The sequence below is a fragment of the Brienomyrus brachyistius genome, chromosome 8, assembly GCF_023856365.1.
Source record: "Brienomyrus brachyistius isolate T26 chromosome 8, BBRACH_0.4, whole genome shotgun sequence".
NCBI lineage: Eukaryota > Metazoa > Chordata > Actinopteri > Osteoglossiformes > Mormyridae > Brienomyrus > Brienomyrus brachyistius.
Window position 1 is genome coordinate 16,600,967 of NC_064540.1, and position 17,348 is coordinate 16,618,314.

Consider the following 17,348-nt stretch of genomic DNA (forward strand, 5'->3'; position numbering starts at 1 on the left):
TAAAAAGTTGATGATGATGTTTATGTATGAAGGTGGTGTCCTATTTCCATACTAATTGCATTAAGCATTACCTTAATAGCCCATGACCCTTAATTAGATAAGTGGTTAGAAATTGGATGGATGGATGAATGAATGGATTATTTTAATGCAATGTTACACAACACGGTCCTTGGGTGCCATCAGATGGTCCACTTTTTTGCTCCAGGAGCTCGAAGGGAGCAAAAATATTGTCGGTTTGGGGGTCCCCGAGAACTGAATTGGGAAACACTGCTTTAGTAGAACCTGAAACGGTCCTCTTGTTGTCCGTGTACAAACAAGACGTACCTCAAAATACTTTTGAAGTAGTAGTATAGCAGGTCCCAAGACATGCTTCAGAAACTGCCTACAGCTGATTTATTAAATGATAGTCTGTTTTAAGAGGACTAGTTTTTGGCGTAGTGTTCAAGAATGAACAGCACCCAGCCAAGTGACAATCTGCGGGTGTTTACTGCTCTCACCGTTGCCTGTATAACAAACAGGACTTTTTTCCCACTAAAACAGTTACACTGATGGATCAAAATATAACGTTAAACAGTTTTAAAACCTGCCATCCAAAATTAATGCGAGAAATTATTCATACGTTTTCAGCAAGGAAATCACGGTCGCTATCAGTAACAAGCACTGACATATTGTTTCCTAAATAAATGTTCATTGTTTTTTTTTTATTATTACAAATAACATCATCATACATGACTTTAAATAAGCTAATCATAGATGCCTGTCCAGAAAACATAATCTATGGCTAAAAAGAGGTCCCCTTATGTGCCTGATTCCTTGGTTTATTTAGTAAATTTTACTTTATTTTTTATTTTTTCCTGCTTGAAGTTAACCAAAGCGTGATGCAAATAATATTTTTTCTGTAGTTGTGTTATTTACAGCCCTGTGCTACATTGAACCCCCCACTGATAAACAAGCTTTGCTGTTATGTACTGAGAAGTAAGTGGGCTGGATCTCACTTTCATTGGAATCGTGTAGGCCTGCTGTCAGTGATACAGACAGCTAACCATCTATGCCACAGACCCCCAAGAATTTAGTCATCGTGGGCTTATAACTGTCTCTTAAAAAATACCCTAAAACTGCACGTTAGACATTAACCAAATGCAGTATCTGCCACAATATAGACTCACAGTCCACAAATACAATATAAAGCACTGAAGGGCACTATATTCTTTAGGCCTTTTTAAGGTTAAATTTAATTTATTTTAGTGTTTCTATTTATGTGCTTCAGGCAGGTTCAGAATGAATAATGAAAATACGATAATGTGCATGATATAAATCATTTGGTCACTTGCTGTCAATGTTTTATGTATTTGCTGTGTTTGCTGTATTTGCTGTGTTTGCTGTATTTGCTGTAAACATTTTCAGGAGGGTACAGGTAAATGCTGATTATCACAACACCTTAAATCAATGTGGTGAATCCACGTAGCTTCCAATTAAGCAAAAATAATCTGTAATGTTTGAGACCTGAAGTTCATACAGGTACAATTAATTGATGGATTTTTTTTTAATTAAACTATGATTGTAATAAACCAGATAAAAATATATTTCTTAAAATGCTTCTGGATTTTTTTTTTGCAAAGTCAGCAACATCCAGCGCAGCACATGCTGACAAAGGCTTGCGGTTTGAGGTGTATTGTTTTTTAATGTGTATGTTTTGCTTGGCAGAACACTAAACGCTATTTTATTTTTCACATGTAAATGTTTTCTAAGTAAAGGCTGGTGGATTTGCATGTAATAAGTGAGGATTGCAGGGCATGGATGGAGGTCAGTGGTTCTTTGTGCTCATTGTTGTGGTGAAAAGCACCAGCATAAATGGAGCCGCATTTCATAGAGGCCCTGAAGCACAATATCGTTTGATGGATCTGGTTTGGATTGAGTTTTGGGCTGATTCAGTGACAGAAATTGGCTGGGTAATGTGCTGTATAGACCTTCAATCAAATTTAATCTGGTCTCAGGCTAATAGCGAGACGATTACAAAAACCATCACCTGTCCCTTATCCTTTGGCTTATCGACTCAGTAACAAATAAATTATATTGAAGACGACTTCGCTTTTAGGGCCCCTGTGCATCACAGACACAACACTAATGTGAAATATCTAGACGTTACTTATTTTGCCGTTAGTCTGTTTTTCTTTACGTACTGTATTTTTCCATGTAAATATTTACATATTTCAATGGAAGGGCAACCATATAAATTTGTACGTGGTCTGGTAAGGACCTAAGAGCACAGACAGAGGTCAAGTGTTGTGTCTGTAGGTCTGAGGCAGTGGCAGAAACTGAAGTGGAGACTCTGCATTACTTGGGAAGTCTGAAGCGACCGTATTGTGTGATAGACTAGGATTGCATTGAGTAAAGGACTGATTGATGATTAAAAATCAGTTGGGTAGCATGCAGGGTTGACCTTTGTTCGAAGTGAGTCTGCTGTAAGGACAAAATGGGCACCGAGCCGTACCTACACTTCATCCCTGTGCTTCCAGGCTGCAGAGGATCTGCTAAGTCATGTGGAGAGACTCCCCTGAGCTAAGACAAGGCCATCTGGATGATAGGGCGCAAAAGCATCTCCCCCTCTGTCCCTTTAAATAAAGGCCAGACTTCAGTGCTGCACTCTTAATTACCTGCTGCTTGGGCAACGTTACTTCTAGCACAGAATAGCAAAAAAGAAGCTAGATTAAAGGTAAATTGAATACATCAGGTAAATTGGAAGTTCAATGGGGAATGAAAATGTTGTGCCTTTAAACAATGCTCCAAGATATAGTTCACGTTTCACTAAACTTAGCCGTAAGTACTTGGAACTGGGGCAGGTAGAATTAATTGATATGTTTAGTCTGTTCGCGGTTTGCCCCCCCAATCATCTGCCGGCGTTGCCCTGCCCAGTGCCTGTGTGACTAATTGTCTGTTTTGTAAGTGCATTTCTCATGCAGTGTAAGTAAGGGATTGTGTTGCACGTCTCCCTTATCCTTTGCAGACAGCGGTGGCCTGCAGAGCCTTGTCTTCAGCAAGCAGCCTGGCAGCATCGTGTTTCCTGTGGACTCCGTGGAGAAGAGCAGGGAGGTCACGTTCAGCTGTGAGGCCAGGGGAAATCCCCCACCCTTTTACAGGTGAGGCGCTATCTTTTCAGCAATGGGTAGGGACGATTAGTGAAGGTGAAGGGCATAAGAGGAACCGGAATTAATTTAATCTTATTAGACAGTGATATGTGTGGAATCAGTGAATGACAGGGGATGGGGCATTGACTCCAGGAACCAATCAGGTTTCAGTTGGGTCCAGTGCCCCTTATATACAGTGCTGACAGAAAGTCCTGGGACGCTTGCTAAATTCCGTAAACATAGTGTAAATTTATTGGTTTTATAACAAAAATCATTTCATTATTCACAGACATTATTTATCACACTAGAAACAACCAGTAGTTTTAAGTAAAACATTCAAGTAGCAATAAATTGAAACCCAAATTATAGTTCTGAAAGCTGTTCTAAGTTAGAAAGTTCATTGACACACAGTCTCGTTGGGGGGCTTTTAATTAGTAACACCTTTGCAATAACATAAAACACCAAACATCTGTGTTTATTATCCTTTTGGCAGCCAGTGTCTACAATTGCAATTAATAGCAAAATGGCAAGAACAAAACTGAATGAGTCAGTCAAAAAGGCAAGAAATGTGTAAGTCGCTAATGTAATTAGCAACTTTGCTTTTGGCAAACATATGCGCGTTGCATCATTTTTGTGAATTATACAAGTGTTTTTTACCACAAAACTTAATATTTTAAGTAAAATCTTACTTAAAAATGACAGTTGAGTCAGTCACTCTTGTTATTTTTATTCCCCTTCCAAAGCTGTAAAACAATATTTAGTTTCTTCCTACACATATTTGAAAAGTAGAGTATTCAAGGTTCCTGGGGGTGTTTTTTTAAATGTTTCTATGACAAAAATTCACAGTTTTTTTTTTAAACGACTTGGCAAGATTTCTGTTTGGTCCCGTGGGCAGGGCTGCCAACACCAAACGATTTATAGAAAGAAACGTGAACATATAAAAAGTTTATACGTGCAGATATGTTAGCCATTGCTTGTCAATGGACTTTTGTTATGCGACCAATACATTTCAGCACCTTTACAGAATTAAGCAACCGTCCCAAGACTCTCTGTGAGCACTGTGTCCTTGGCAACAAGTCCGGTCTTCTCTTTCCTTTCTATTTTATTATCATGAGTTCAGTTAATTAATTTCAGAATTCAATGCGGTAAAAAATAATTTAATTAAAAAACATAATGTATAATAAGCATCTCAAGCCTCGGTTGATTTCTTTGTAGTCAAGTCAGCAGGTTGCCTGCAGATATAAGCACATATAGAGAATTATGGACATAACTTACAGATATGGCTTAATCACCCAGCAACCCCATACTGCTGGATAAGCAGCTGCTAGATGGATGGATGGATGGATGGATGGATGGATGGAAATGAATCACTACTGTACCAATTAACAAAATGAGGATGCAAAGATTTTAAGTTTCCCGTCATGGTCAGCTGTGCTCCAGTGTACAAGAAGCATAGAATAAGTAGAATAATTGTTGTGACATTTCGTGGACAGAAAGACTATCAATCTCTTAGTATCTACAGTTCAAATCTTAGACTATAAGTTTCTCTCTGCAGTAGATGTTTGATCTTCCTTATCCCTCTGAAAGGTAATCAAGGAAAATTGCTGGTACACGCAAAATGTGGACCACAGAAGGTGAAATTGTTATCCATGCTTTTTCATGCCAGAATGGCTCGTTACTCTGTCAATAGCTTGGAATGATGCATCTCTGACAGAAACAAGGTTCTGATCCATCACGGTCACTGGCAGAAATTGCTAAAAGTCATATTTACTGTATAAGGATTGTTACATTTAATACTTGGGATTCGAGCTAGCATAAAAGATGACCTAATCACCTGTCAGAGTTCACTGTCTCTCAGACGCCGGAAAGCCCTCGTGCCGCGGCTGAGGAGTAAATCACGCTCATGCAGATCACTTACCCTGCATTGCTGCTCCCCATGTCATGCGGCTCGTTGACCTGAAGTTCTTCCAAGCGACTCTTGAGTGCGTTACATGAAACCCCCTTCAGTGGGAGCTCATGTGTGCTCCTCTTCACTGTGGCACTCTTGATATACTATCCGTAACCCCATTTATCATGCCGCCATTTTTAAATAAATTATGCACCATACAGGAGGCCAGCATTCTGTCAGCGCTGGTTAGGTGATAGACAGTTGGTGGTATTTACTGTATTTATCAGCTACGTGAACCTCGTAAAAATTTACATTTTTTATTATGCCGGAGCAATTAATCTCTGCATCAAGGAGCAGTAAATATAAAATGTCCAGTAAAATGTAACTCCATTAAACTGCATACATGTCACAGAAATCCCCAGCTTTGGTTTTTTTTTTTTTTTTTTTTTTATCATGGTTATGTTTTTTTGTCGTGTTATTCCACAATACCATTCCGAATGCAGGATCACAAACGAGAGCCGGGCTGCCTGCTTCCGGGATGCACGGCCGAATATCAAAGTGCTGCTACTCTGTTTGCATTCAGCCGAAGATGCTGGTGCCTGATAGGGCGTAGGGTTAGGATGAAACGCTCTACATTTATTTATATGTGTCACACACAGGTTAAGTTACTCAAGAGATGCAGTAATGATGTGTTAAAGGCCTCTGTGTTTCAGGTCTGTTTGTCAACAGTAAATACTAAAGCTGGGGTCACCACCCTTATCGAAACTGAGAGCTACTTCACAGGTACTGAGGCATACGAAGGGCTATCAATTTGAAACACCCTCCTAAACTTATCTAAACTTCATGTATAATAAACATGATTTAAATGCTTTTTTTTAGATATTGTCATTTTGAAATCTATATAAATGCAAATGTGAAGAATAGCAACAGGATAAAATTAAAATTTGGTGAGTTGTGTTATTTGTAGGTCCGCGGCATCTCATGCGGTTCTTAGGGGTATCCTGGTGACCCTTGTATTAAAGAGTGTATCTGCTGAATGAGGACTTGGGATTTTTACGCTTGTTTCTCAAGCAGGTCATCAGTAGTCGATGTTAGAGTGGCTAATGTGGAGCGGTAATATGCGCCAAAGCTGTCTATTTCTTACATTTTAAGTAATCCTCCGCATACAACCATCTTCCGCCCTCTCACCCAGGACGGAGTGTTAGCTTTGGGAAGCTGGAGGCCATCACTGGGCTCTTGGTGTCTCAGTTCATCGCTGGGCCCTTCAGGGACTGGCTCACTCTGCTTTATCAATCGCAGGTGACTTTGAATTTAAGCATCTTCTAAAAAAAAATAAATATAAATCACTGGCAGCACAGGGCAGGGGACCGGCCACAGGGCAGGGGAGCGGCCACAGGGCATGCACTCATACTCGGGGTAATTTATAGATGCCAGTTTACCTAAAATCAACAGAAAGAAGCCCACATGACAGAGAGAGAACATACAAACTCCACACGTGCAGAATAAGGTGGGATTTGAACCCCCAGCCCTGTAGGCCGGATGCTCTGGTGTTCACTCCTTCACAGCTTTGCCAGTGCTGTGTTCCTTAATAAGTTTCACAAATACCATGACACAACAGTGTGTGACAAATGTGTTACACCAGAACAAGTGGATTACAGAAGAATTTACAGGAGACGCTCTACAAGGACACCTTACTGTACCATTAAATGCTTCCTACACCATTTTGATTCCACTTTCACTCCTTATTCTTGATAGAATAGAAGATTCACTATATGGACACTGAGTGCCCAGAAACTTCCAGAAATGACCACACCTTTCATTATTCTCAGCCCAGACGCAGTAAAGATCTAGGACTGCATAATTAACACTCTGACAGAACCCACAATGCATGCATAGTCTTCTGTTATGCATCCGAGCCAACTGGACTTGATGAGACTGCTGCAGTAGTGATGCATTCAAGCTCTGTTAATTCCTGTGTTAATTTCTTTGCAAATCTCCTCCAAAAGGCCCTTAAAGATTCGCTGATTTACATTTTTCTAATGGATTGAATGCCCTCTCTACCTCCCATTTCCACTTGACAGTAGATTGTCATGTAGCCATAGTTAGCAAAGGAACATCACTATGCAGGGAAACATCAAATATGTGAAACCAGTTTCTGTGGCTTCAAAAAACTGCTGGAAATTCTAAATCTTTTTATTTTTTTTTCTCTGTGCACATTTCAATTGTTAGCCTAATTCTTCATGTTGAGAGTCTTCTGGCCTCTCAGTGGCATGTGAATTGTTGTGATGAGATATATTATAAGGACCATGACATTGCAGCATATAATGACTGCAGAAAGTTAATGACTTCTCACTGAAGTGTTAGGAAAAAAAAAATCAATGTAGCGCAGAGGAAAACATTAATAAAGACCCATCCATTAACTGTCCTCCATGTTAGTATATATTCTGTGTTCAAAGCCTTTCAATAAGCCATTTCTTGACACTGTGTTAGTGTGAACAACAGGAATTAAAAAGTTATGGAGCAGCTGATTGGTATAACGCATTTCATATAGTCCATTTTTAAAATGATGCCTTTGATTTGAAATGAATTTACCGTAGATCTAACTTTTCTGACACCACATATAGAGGGGCACCTCAGAGTGACCTTCAGCACAATCCAGTAAATTTTGACATCCATTTTTTTTTGACTGAATTGGGCAAACTTTATGTCCCAAAAATCCACTCCTGTGTTATAATTAGCTGACTGGATAAGGAACAGTTTTCTTATCAATTTCCGTGAGCCTCTGGAGGATTCTCTCCTAAGACGTGCACCCTACAGCACTTGCCCTGTAGGGTATCATTTCATTTTGACCTCACACCTCCAGCATTGTGACTTTGGCCCCTCCCCTAAGTCATTGAGTTTGGAATTTGCATGTTCTTATGTGTCTATACTGTGGGGATGGCAGCTTCCCTCAACAACCAAGTTTTGGAGAAAGTTCTGCTGATCCCTCGAAACTGTATTATAGCGCTTTTTCACTGCAACCAAGATCCGTGCCCTAGCTGAGCCATACCCTGGACTAGCGATTTTCCTTTATAAATTATGCGAGCTGTACCCATGCTGACATGGCCTTGCCTACTAGCAGGGCTGAAAGCACGACTAAACCAAGCTGGTTACATCACCACCATCTGATTGGTCAAAATACAGGGAAATACCGGTGTTATGGATTATATGATCGGAAAAGGAGCATATTCTAAATATTATTCATTATTAGCTGAACAGCACATTGCGATATACTGGGGCATTCCCGATAACTCAGAACTTGAAAATTTCCAACTTCATACTTAAAATAATACTATAGAACAGCTGAATGGAATGTATATGCAATATAATGAAAATTCAGGCAAGTGAATGCTGATTCCCCTAGCATTTCATGCTCACATAAGCCAGTTCTCAGAGATGTGCTAGAAATTTAAGAAATACAATAGTAAATTTAAGAATACATAGTAAATTCATGATGTACGCTGTGCGGACAGTATAGGTGCATCTCTTCCATTTTGTATCACTGTCACTCTCCAAACCCGGCAACTCCTTTACCGAGCCGAAAGTTCTGCAGTGGAAAACCAAAGTGAGCTGGATCCACACTGTAATTTGTCTCTCTTCGCTGTACAGCTTGGGTATGGCTCAGGTCCTTTATGCCTGTGGAAAAGTGCATTTCATGGATTAAGCGTACCACCTACTATTAATGTTGCATGTTATTCACATGAACTGTTACTAGGACTATTACTGTTTATGTCACATGTTTTGCACATAGCATCCCATCGCAAGAACCAGGATAAATAGCTGGGTGGAGATTAGGCTTGGGTCGTTTCTCATTTCATAACATCATACCTTCCGGACATTGTACTGCGGTATATGGTATTTTGATGGTATTTTCAAAAGTGGTATTTTGATGGTATTTAATGTGATAACTCAAAAAGTATTTGTCAAGTCTTTACTTCTCTACTGAATTTGATCTTTGATGGATCTTATTATCACTTCAAAAAACATTACAAAGATTGTGGGGAATGATATATTAAGAGATGGACATCAAGGCATGCAAAAATATACTCAGTGACAAAAAAAGTTAAGCACCCAGAAGTAATGGTCTGATTTGGATGTAATTTGGTACACATGCAGACCAGCGATGGGTATGTAAATGATTCCATTTGTAGGGAGCTGGCATGTCTAGTCACCAGACACAGAGGATGCCTCGTAGATGCATGAGACAGCATTATCAGCACTTGACGGGGTCCCTGTTAGTAGTAAGTGTATATTTGCTCAGAGCGTTTGTAAATTACAAGTAATGTTATAAAAACTAACAGGAATCTCTTCTGTTCTCCAAAAAGTTACTGATTTGTTCTTGGATGGCTAGATGAACACCGCTTCAGTTCCCAGACCTCTGCTCAGAGACACCCCAGCCATTCCACGCCTTGGTTGCATTTCATCACCAGCTGCCTTAATTAATTAACTGATTAATCAATCAATCAGTCAATTGATTATTTGATTAATTGGTTTTGAAAAGTCAGCGATTAGCATTTTGATTAGCCATTAATGGATTAAGTGGGCTCTTTGTTAAGTAAAAAATATGTGGGAGTGGGATGGTTTGTGCAAATACTGGGGCGATTTTAGGAGAAATGTTTAATATTTCAGCTAACACGCTTTGACAGACATTTCATTTTCTTGTATTGCCTAACACTTTTGCACAGTACTGTATATATATGTAGATAAAAAGATACAGTGTTTCAATCATCAGTAATTTCCCATTTTATTCCATGTTACTCAGGATATTACTTTTTCATTTCTGTCTGACCAACTTGCAGCAGAGCTGTTGTCTTTGTAATTGTTGGGAAGTGCTTTGCTTTAGGCCAGTGTAATTGTTTCACTGTGTGTAACCCAGCCTGCTGCAGGTTTTATTTTTAATTAATGTCCAATGTTTCAACCATTTGTGAGTTTGGACCAAGGCGTTACATCATACCGGCCGAGGTGCTGAGGGCCCAGTAAACACCACCCACAGCTGGCTCGCGGAGGCCACATTTGCAGTTGTTGCAGTTTTTCCCTGCGATGCAAACACTCGTTTGTGTTTTTGTATATTGCGGTTCCAACCCCATATGCACATCCATATGCAAAATTTAATGTTGCCATACACAGTTATGGATGAGGATTTTGCAGGGGTCCACACTGCCGTCTGCCAGTACCGGGGATGTCTACATCGTAAGTGTGTCATGCCTCCTGGTGGGTGCTCGGCTAGGATCAGGAATATGTATGAGTTTGTGTGTCCTTATGGGGCACTGCATTTAGCCTGTAATAATATTTTATATAGAATCTTTCTGACACATTTTTAAAAGTAGTGTGGGATGGGTACCAAACACATAGTGTTAATAATAATAAGATTGCCTAACATTAAAGAGAAGGTGAAATGTTAATTTGCACTCCTGTAGTTTGAGTTTTTATTTAAATCTATAATGCAATTCAGTTTTTCATTATGAGCTGAATTACAGCCGTTTTGTTAAGCGCTAAAAGCCACATACCTGCAGTTGTATGTCCCCCCGGTCCTCCCTGTCTGGTCAGATACAGGTCATGTGGTTGCCAGACCGATGGCAGCAAAGTAGTCAGTCAGTTTTCTTGCTATATATCATGTTATATATCTGTGTACATTTCTTTAACTGTTGATGCTTTTTAACACTGTGACTTGTGAAGTGATACTGACAGATCGTTACATAACTGTAATCTCCTTTTCCTCACTTCTTCGCTGTAATTTCAGTGGTGTTCTGATAGTGAGTCATCAGTTAACACATCTATACCAACAGGTAAATATAAATATATAGACTCACCCTGCTTTATTGTTAGTTTTAAAAGTTTGTTCTTTCAAGGAGGAAATAATTTGCAGAACTGTTTGGGGAAAAAAAAAACAAGAAAATCATTCAGTGATGTTCAGTGCAGCAAGCATCGCTTGACAGCCATTGGAAAGTGAATATATCACCGATCTGTAGCAGCTATACTATTGGTAAGACAAGACTTAGAAAACTGTGTCCGGTCTAAACATATATGCAGTTAGATCAGAGAAGAATAATGTGCATTGATAGGCTTCTGGTTGTATTGGATAAGCAAGACATGCGATGCTTAAAATGTTACATGTTCAACACTCAACATGTACAACCATAATTTTGTAGACCTGCCACTCAGTTTATTTCCAGTGTGTTGAATTATCCTCCCTTACAAGCCGCTTTCAACCTGAAAACATAGATCCTATTTTGGCACTTTATTAAATAAAATTTCAATACAATTCACATTTATTTCCACTTACTATTAAGTGTGGCCTTTAAGTTGAATTATCCTCCCTGGAACTTTACGCTTGCAACAGCGCATTGGTAAATCAATCAAATCAGATGCGGTTTCAAAAGTATAGCTGAACTGAGCAGGTTTTCCAGTCCATGTGGCCTAATCTGTTTGAGTAAACAGCTAAAACAATCTTTTCTAATAAAATGTTAAATTTCACAACTGCCTCACCTGAAATATATACCTATTTCAATTCAGTTTTTGCAGTTTTAAAAACTGTATTATTTGTGAAATGTGTTTGATTTTTTTTCGCCCTTTTCTTTAGTTTCTAATTCACTTGTTCCCTTCAGAACCATATGTTCCCCGTTTAGGGTACATAAATAATCGCAAATTATATTTGAACGTTTCAACACTTACACGGGCTTGTGTTCTTCCGTGTACATGACAGAGATTCCTTTCTTCCATTGAAACTATGATTTAAAAAGTATCCATGGTTTGGTCGGAAATAACAGAAAGGAAAAAGCAGTGTGAAAAAGATGATGATTTAATAATTAAAAATAAATATATAGACACCAGTTGTAGAATAAAATTACATTTTAGCTGTGTTTGCTATGCATTACAGTACATCGAAAGGCTATTCTCCACTAGGTTTGTTGCTAAGCCTTATTAGTTTTATGTACTTCATACACATGATTTTCAGTTGCTTGTTTTGTGAAAATAGAATCGATGAAATATTACAGAGAAAGTGAAACAGTCAGTACTTGCTGCATTGCTCACATTATTGTTAACACTATATTTTTATTAATATAGATAAACATGCGATGCATTCTCCAGCTCTCTTAATCTTGGCACACATACACATTGGCATGTATAGTTTTATGATGTTGATTGAACTGTGTGGAAGTTCAGCAATTACAGTGTCTCTGAAGTTAATTTCAGAAAGTCGGTTTCATAAGTAAATAAGCTAAAACAACAAGCGAGAAAAGTCATTGGGGGTGTTGGTGTCCGGCCCGTACGTGCTTTGTATTTCTAACAGGATAAGAGGTACTCCTCTGAGAAGCATTTAGCACAAACAAGCTGTCCTATAGCTTGACGTATAGGAGCCGATAATCTCTCCGTCCCCATTATTTGTATCAATTAGGGCTGCCTCACATCCTGTCAGTAATACAAGCCCATGATGGGCCACAGTAGAAGAATAAATGTTTAATGTTATTTTTAATGGTCTGTGTTTTGCTTCTGGAAGCTAAAATTCTGAGCCATCGGTGGAACACTTACACAAATCAGTGAACCTCACTGATTCCCCGTATTCAATTTTAATAAGGCCTAAAGCGGCATGCGATGGTTTCCCATGGGACGCCGAGTAAAACTGGGCTCTGGCTGATATGAGACGATCAGTAGAGCAACACGCCCTGTAGTTTCCGTGTCACTTTCCACTGGCTCGTCCACAGTGCTGTTTGTGGTAATGATGTCTCTCTTAGGGGGTTCAGCAGCCAAGTCCCAGGCTGATACACACTACAGGAAATTTTGTTTTTCGATCAGGGAAGTAAGATAGCAGAAAACAGATAACGCAACGATTTGCTTTGTGGAAAAAGGTTGGCACCTAAAGAGGGACCTTTGCTTTTGTCCCCTGTAGAAAAAAAACACACTGAGCAGCTACACCTTAATACTGAGCTGTAAAACTGGAAAAGAGTACAGTAGGACTGTCACTTTGAGTAAAATACTGAGTGAGCTCAAATACAGTACAAATTGAATTTGCTGGAGTTTCCATATAAGGACGTATTGTCAGTGTAATTCTCGCCAGACCTTTCTTATGCTTATTCATTTTCAAAAGGGCAATTTTATTATTAGCCTGTATATGTAATTACAAAGACATTCTCCGAGTACAGTGCCGTGAAGTGAGCTATTGATGCAGTTTTATTGTTTAAAGATAAGTAACCGATGAAATTGTGTCTATTCTCACGGTTGAGGTCTCTAAAAACTTTCTTTTTTAGAATGACAATCTTGATATGATTTGTCTCTCAGTGCCTGAAAAAGCACCAGTACCAGAAATTATGCAATAATACTATTATCACTTTGAAATGTGTGTCACTTGGAGTAGCAGTGAAGTCCTGTCATAATGCAGTGGAAAAAAGGTACCTGAGAAAATGTACTGTACTGTATTATGTATTATACATTATGTAGAGGCATTTCATTTAAAACTAAATGTCTGCGAAGTACATTAGAAGTGATTAATAGATTCACCATAAAAAAAAATACAGATTTTAAATTGATAATTGCTATTAAATACAGGTTTTACGCTTTAATGAATCAATGATCCCTACTGCTAGTGTATTATCAGAATATTTCACAGATATTAGGCATTTTGAAAGGTCAACTCCAGTTCTTGAGGAGAAGCTGGTACTTCCCAGAGGAATTGTGAATATTCCGGGAGTTTTAATACGTTAAATGCTTGGGAAAATCTTAAACCATTTCAGAGCATTTATAGATCTGGCTCCATTTACATCACTGCTTTATTATTATAATGTGATTTTAAATTATTCCTGGCTGACAACTTTATCTTCGTGTTCGGATTGGACCCCCCCCCCCCCCCCCCCCCCCATTTATTGCGATGATGGGATTGTCTGAGCTGATCCCTCTGATTTGTGGCAGCGACTGTAAAGCAATTTCAGTATGAGAGGGTAAACCCCCCCCTGGGGTAAGAGAAACTTTACAACTTGTAAGGGAATGTTCAGGTCCTACATACGTCTGCAAATCTGACTTGCTGGCCAGCTGCTTGATAAAACAAACCAATAGGCACACAGATATATTCATATCCTTTCAAGGCAATTTCCACCTTAAAAACAATGTTTTACATGCAGCCGCAGTTTGAGGCATAAAAACAGACAGTAGGTCTCATCTTTCAACCATAATCATATGTTGTCAAGAGGACGCTTTAGGTATTAATTGGAACATTATAGAATAATTGCATTTGTTAACTGTTACCCATGCTTTAGGAGAGGGTCATTAAAATAACGTGGAATATGATAAACATTTAATTCAGTATCAATTAGAAGTTGATGATGATGTTCAGTTTCCAGCGCTTTTGTTGTTTGCATGTTTAATATTGATGTTTAAGTTTATGATCTATGCTAATGAGCCTGCAGTCGGATTGAGTAGGCAGACGCATGTCGGCATTGTATTCCGGCCTGCCACCGCAGTCTCGTCCCAGCTTAGTGTTGTGGTTTTAGCTGGTATAAAAACAAGCTTTAAGATCTTTAAAATGATTTACAATCTGACTGGAACTGCTGTTCCTTTAGAAGTTGCTCAGGGAAGAGATTCTGCTTATTTAATAAACAAGTTTGTTTAATAACCCTGTAACATTTTAAACAAGCAAGTGGTAATATTTAACATAATTCTTCACCGTGAAAGGCCTGAGATATTACTAATCATTTAGTTATTATGAACGAGACCAATAAAGAACATTGTAAAAACCTTTTACAAAAAGCTTTTTTTTTCTATTCTGCAGCCAATCACACATCCAATTATTTTATGGAATGTGACGGATTGATAAAACTGCAATAGGTCATGCACCAAATATTATTTGTAATGGATATTTCACACAATAATGATTAAAATTGTTTTTTTTTCTGATATCTTTAAAGTCATCTTTAGGTGTACTACAGCTTCATTACTAGAATTTTGTCCCCTGAAATTTTACATAGTTCCACAAATTCACTCATCCATTGTTTTTTTGTTGTTGTTGTTTTCTTTGTTTTTTTCATATAAGGAAGGTTGAGATTTTTATTAGTTCCAGTGTGGCATTTATTTATGCTTCTGTGAAACAAGAATTTCAAAATATAGCACTTAGTTGTCATAAAATATGTGCTGTAATAGACTTTACTTTTGTTTTGTTTTTCAGGTGGAAGCTGAATGGTACATTGATCAATCCTAAATCAGGGTCCCACTACAGCCTCTCGGGAGGAAACTTGCGAATCAGTGATCTGAACAAGGACGAGGATGCCGGCACATACCAGTGTCTCGCGGCAAATTCCTTAGGGACCATCGTCAGTCGAGAGGCCACTCTAACCTTTGCATGTAAGTCTGGTCATTCCGCCGGTGGCAAGGTGACGAAAGATTTCAATGGCCTGTCCCTTGGTATGATGGCAATCCTGTTTAATAACACCTGACTGGGATCCCAGCAATCTTCCCTTCCAGTGTGCAGAACTCAGCTCATCATGTCAGACTGTAAATGAGTCAGCAGTAAGAATTTGGGTTTATTGTTTGAACGTCAAGAAGCATATGATAACTAACACTACTTAGGGTATATTATGTAGTTTTATTAGGCAGATGTACTCAGCACCCAGGCAGGTGCGATGAGATTCGTGCTCACGTTTTGATTGGACAGCCAGCCAGGTGACAGCGTTGACATGTCATGATGGATGGCTCTTTCAGGCAGCATTCTGAATCATTCTTCTAGGCCAAGGCCTTTCCATCTTTCACAGGCCGCCTGCTTATGCACCCAGGATTTGTGACGCCCTTTGTCATGGAAAGATCCAGCTCAATGGGGGAACAGCACTGCTCTTGTATGGGGGGATTTGGTGACAAGATCATCAGTCGCTATGTATGACTTTACCCACTGCTGGTTTTTATCTTGTGACGAATGCAGGCACAAGTTGTTCTGTGGTGTCTGTCTTATTACTTTGAGTACAGTACAATTAACTGCATTTTTGAAAGGGGCAGGGTTACCAGGATAATTTACAGTAGCAGATATTATTGCAGTGCAAACTCTGTCTTTTGTTATTAAAGCCTTTTCTGCAATAAATGGAGCATTATCCTCATATAACAGATGCGTTTAATTAAGGTCCATGCAGTGGCCACTTTATTAGGTATAATAGTACTGCGTAGGATTCACCTTATTAAGCTCACCTAGCTAGTTCCAGGTACTGTAGTACCCACTTTATTAGGTACACTTAGCTAGTACCGGGTAGGATCCACATTATTAGGTACACCTAGCTAGTACCAGGTAGGAACCACTTTATTAGGGATATGTAGCTAGTACCGGGTAGGACCCACTTTATTAGGTTCGCCTAGTTGGTACCAGGTAGGACCCACTTTATTAGGGACAGCTAACTAGTCTGGAGTAGGACCCAGTTTATTAGGTACACTTAGCTAGTACCGGGTAGGACCCACTTTATTAGGGACACCTAGCTAGTACCGGGTAGGACCCACTTTATTAGGGACAGCTAGCTAGTCTGGAGTAGGACCCAGTTTATTAGGTACACTTAGCTAGTACCGGGTAGGATCCACATTATTAGGTACACCTAGCTAGTACCGGGTAGGACCCACTTTATTAGGGATACGTAGCTAGTACCGGGTAGGACCCACTTTATTAGGTACACCTAGCTAGTACCAGGTAGGACCCACTTTATTAGGTACACCTAGCTAGTACCAGGTAGGACCCACTATATTAGGTTCTCCTAGTCAGTACCAGGTAGGGCCCACTTTATTAGGGACACCTAGCTAGTACCGGGTAGGACCCACTTTATTAGGTACACCTAGCTAGTACCAGGTAGGACCCATTTTATTAGGTTCTCCTAGTTAGTACCGGGTAGGACCCACTTTATTAGGTACACATAGCTAGTACCTGGTAGGACCAACTTTATTAGGTACACCTAGTTAGTACCGGGTAGGACCCACTTTATTAGGGATACGTAGCTAGTACCAGGTAGGACCCACTTTATTAGGTACACCTAGTTAGTACCAGGTAGGACCCACTTTATTAGGTACACCTAGTTAGTACCAGGTAGTACCCACTTTATTAGGTACCGTGTAGGACCGACTTTATTAGGTACACCTAGCTACTGTAGTACCAGGTACTGTAGGACCCAGCTTTGCCTCCAGGACTGATTCAAAAGTAGATCACTTCAGGGACACATTTCTGTACATCACTGTTGTGCTGAGAAATGCCATTGACTGTGTTTTTTTTTTTTTGTTCATAGTGACATTTTATCTAACCTGTGGACACTGTAGTGAAATCTATTGAAAATCCGAGGAATGTGTCT

General features: G+C 39.4%; 1 protein-coding gene across 1 annotated transcript in view; it reads left to right on the forward strand.

Moving 5' to 3' along the window:
• The window catches only part of LOC125747930 (contactin-4-like), a 122,050-nt gene that overhangs the window by 33,312 nt on the left and 71,390 nt on the right, over positions 1-17,348 (forward strand). The window contains exons 3-4 of the mRNA XM_049023582.1: positions 3,005-3,137; positions 15,206-15,381. Of these exons, the coding sequence (XP_048879539.1) occupies positions 3,005-3,137; positions 15,206-15,381 (309 nt within the window). The remainder of the gene's footprint in view (positions 1-3,004; positions 3,138-15,205; positions 15,382-17,348) is intronic.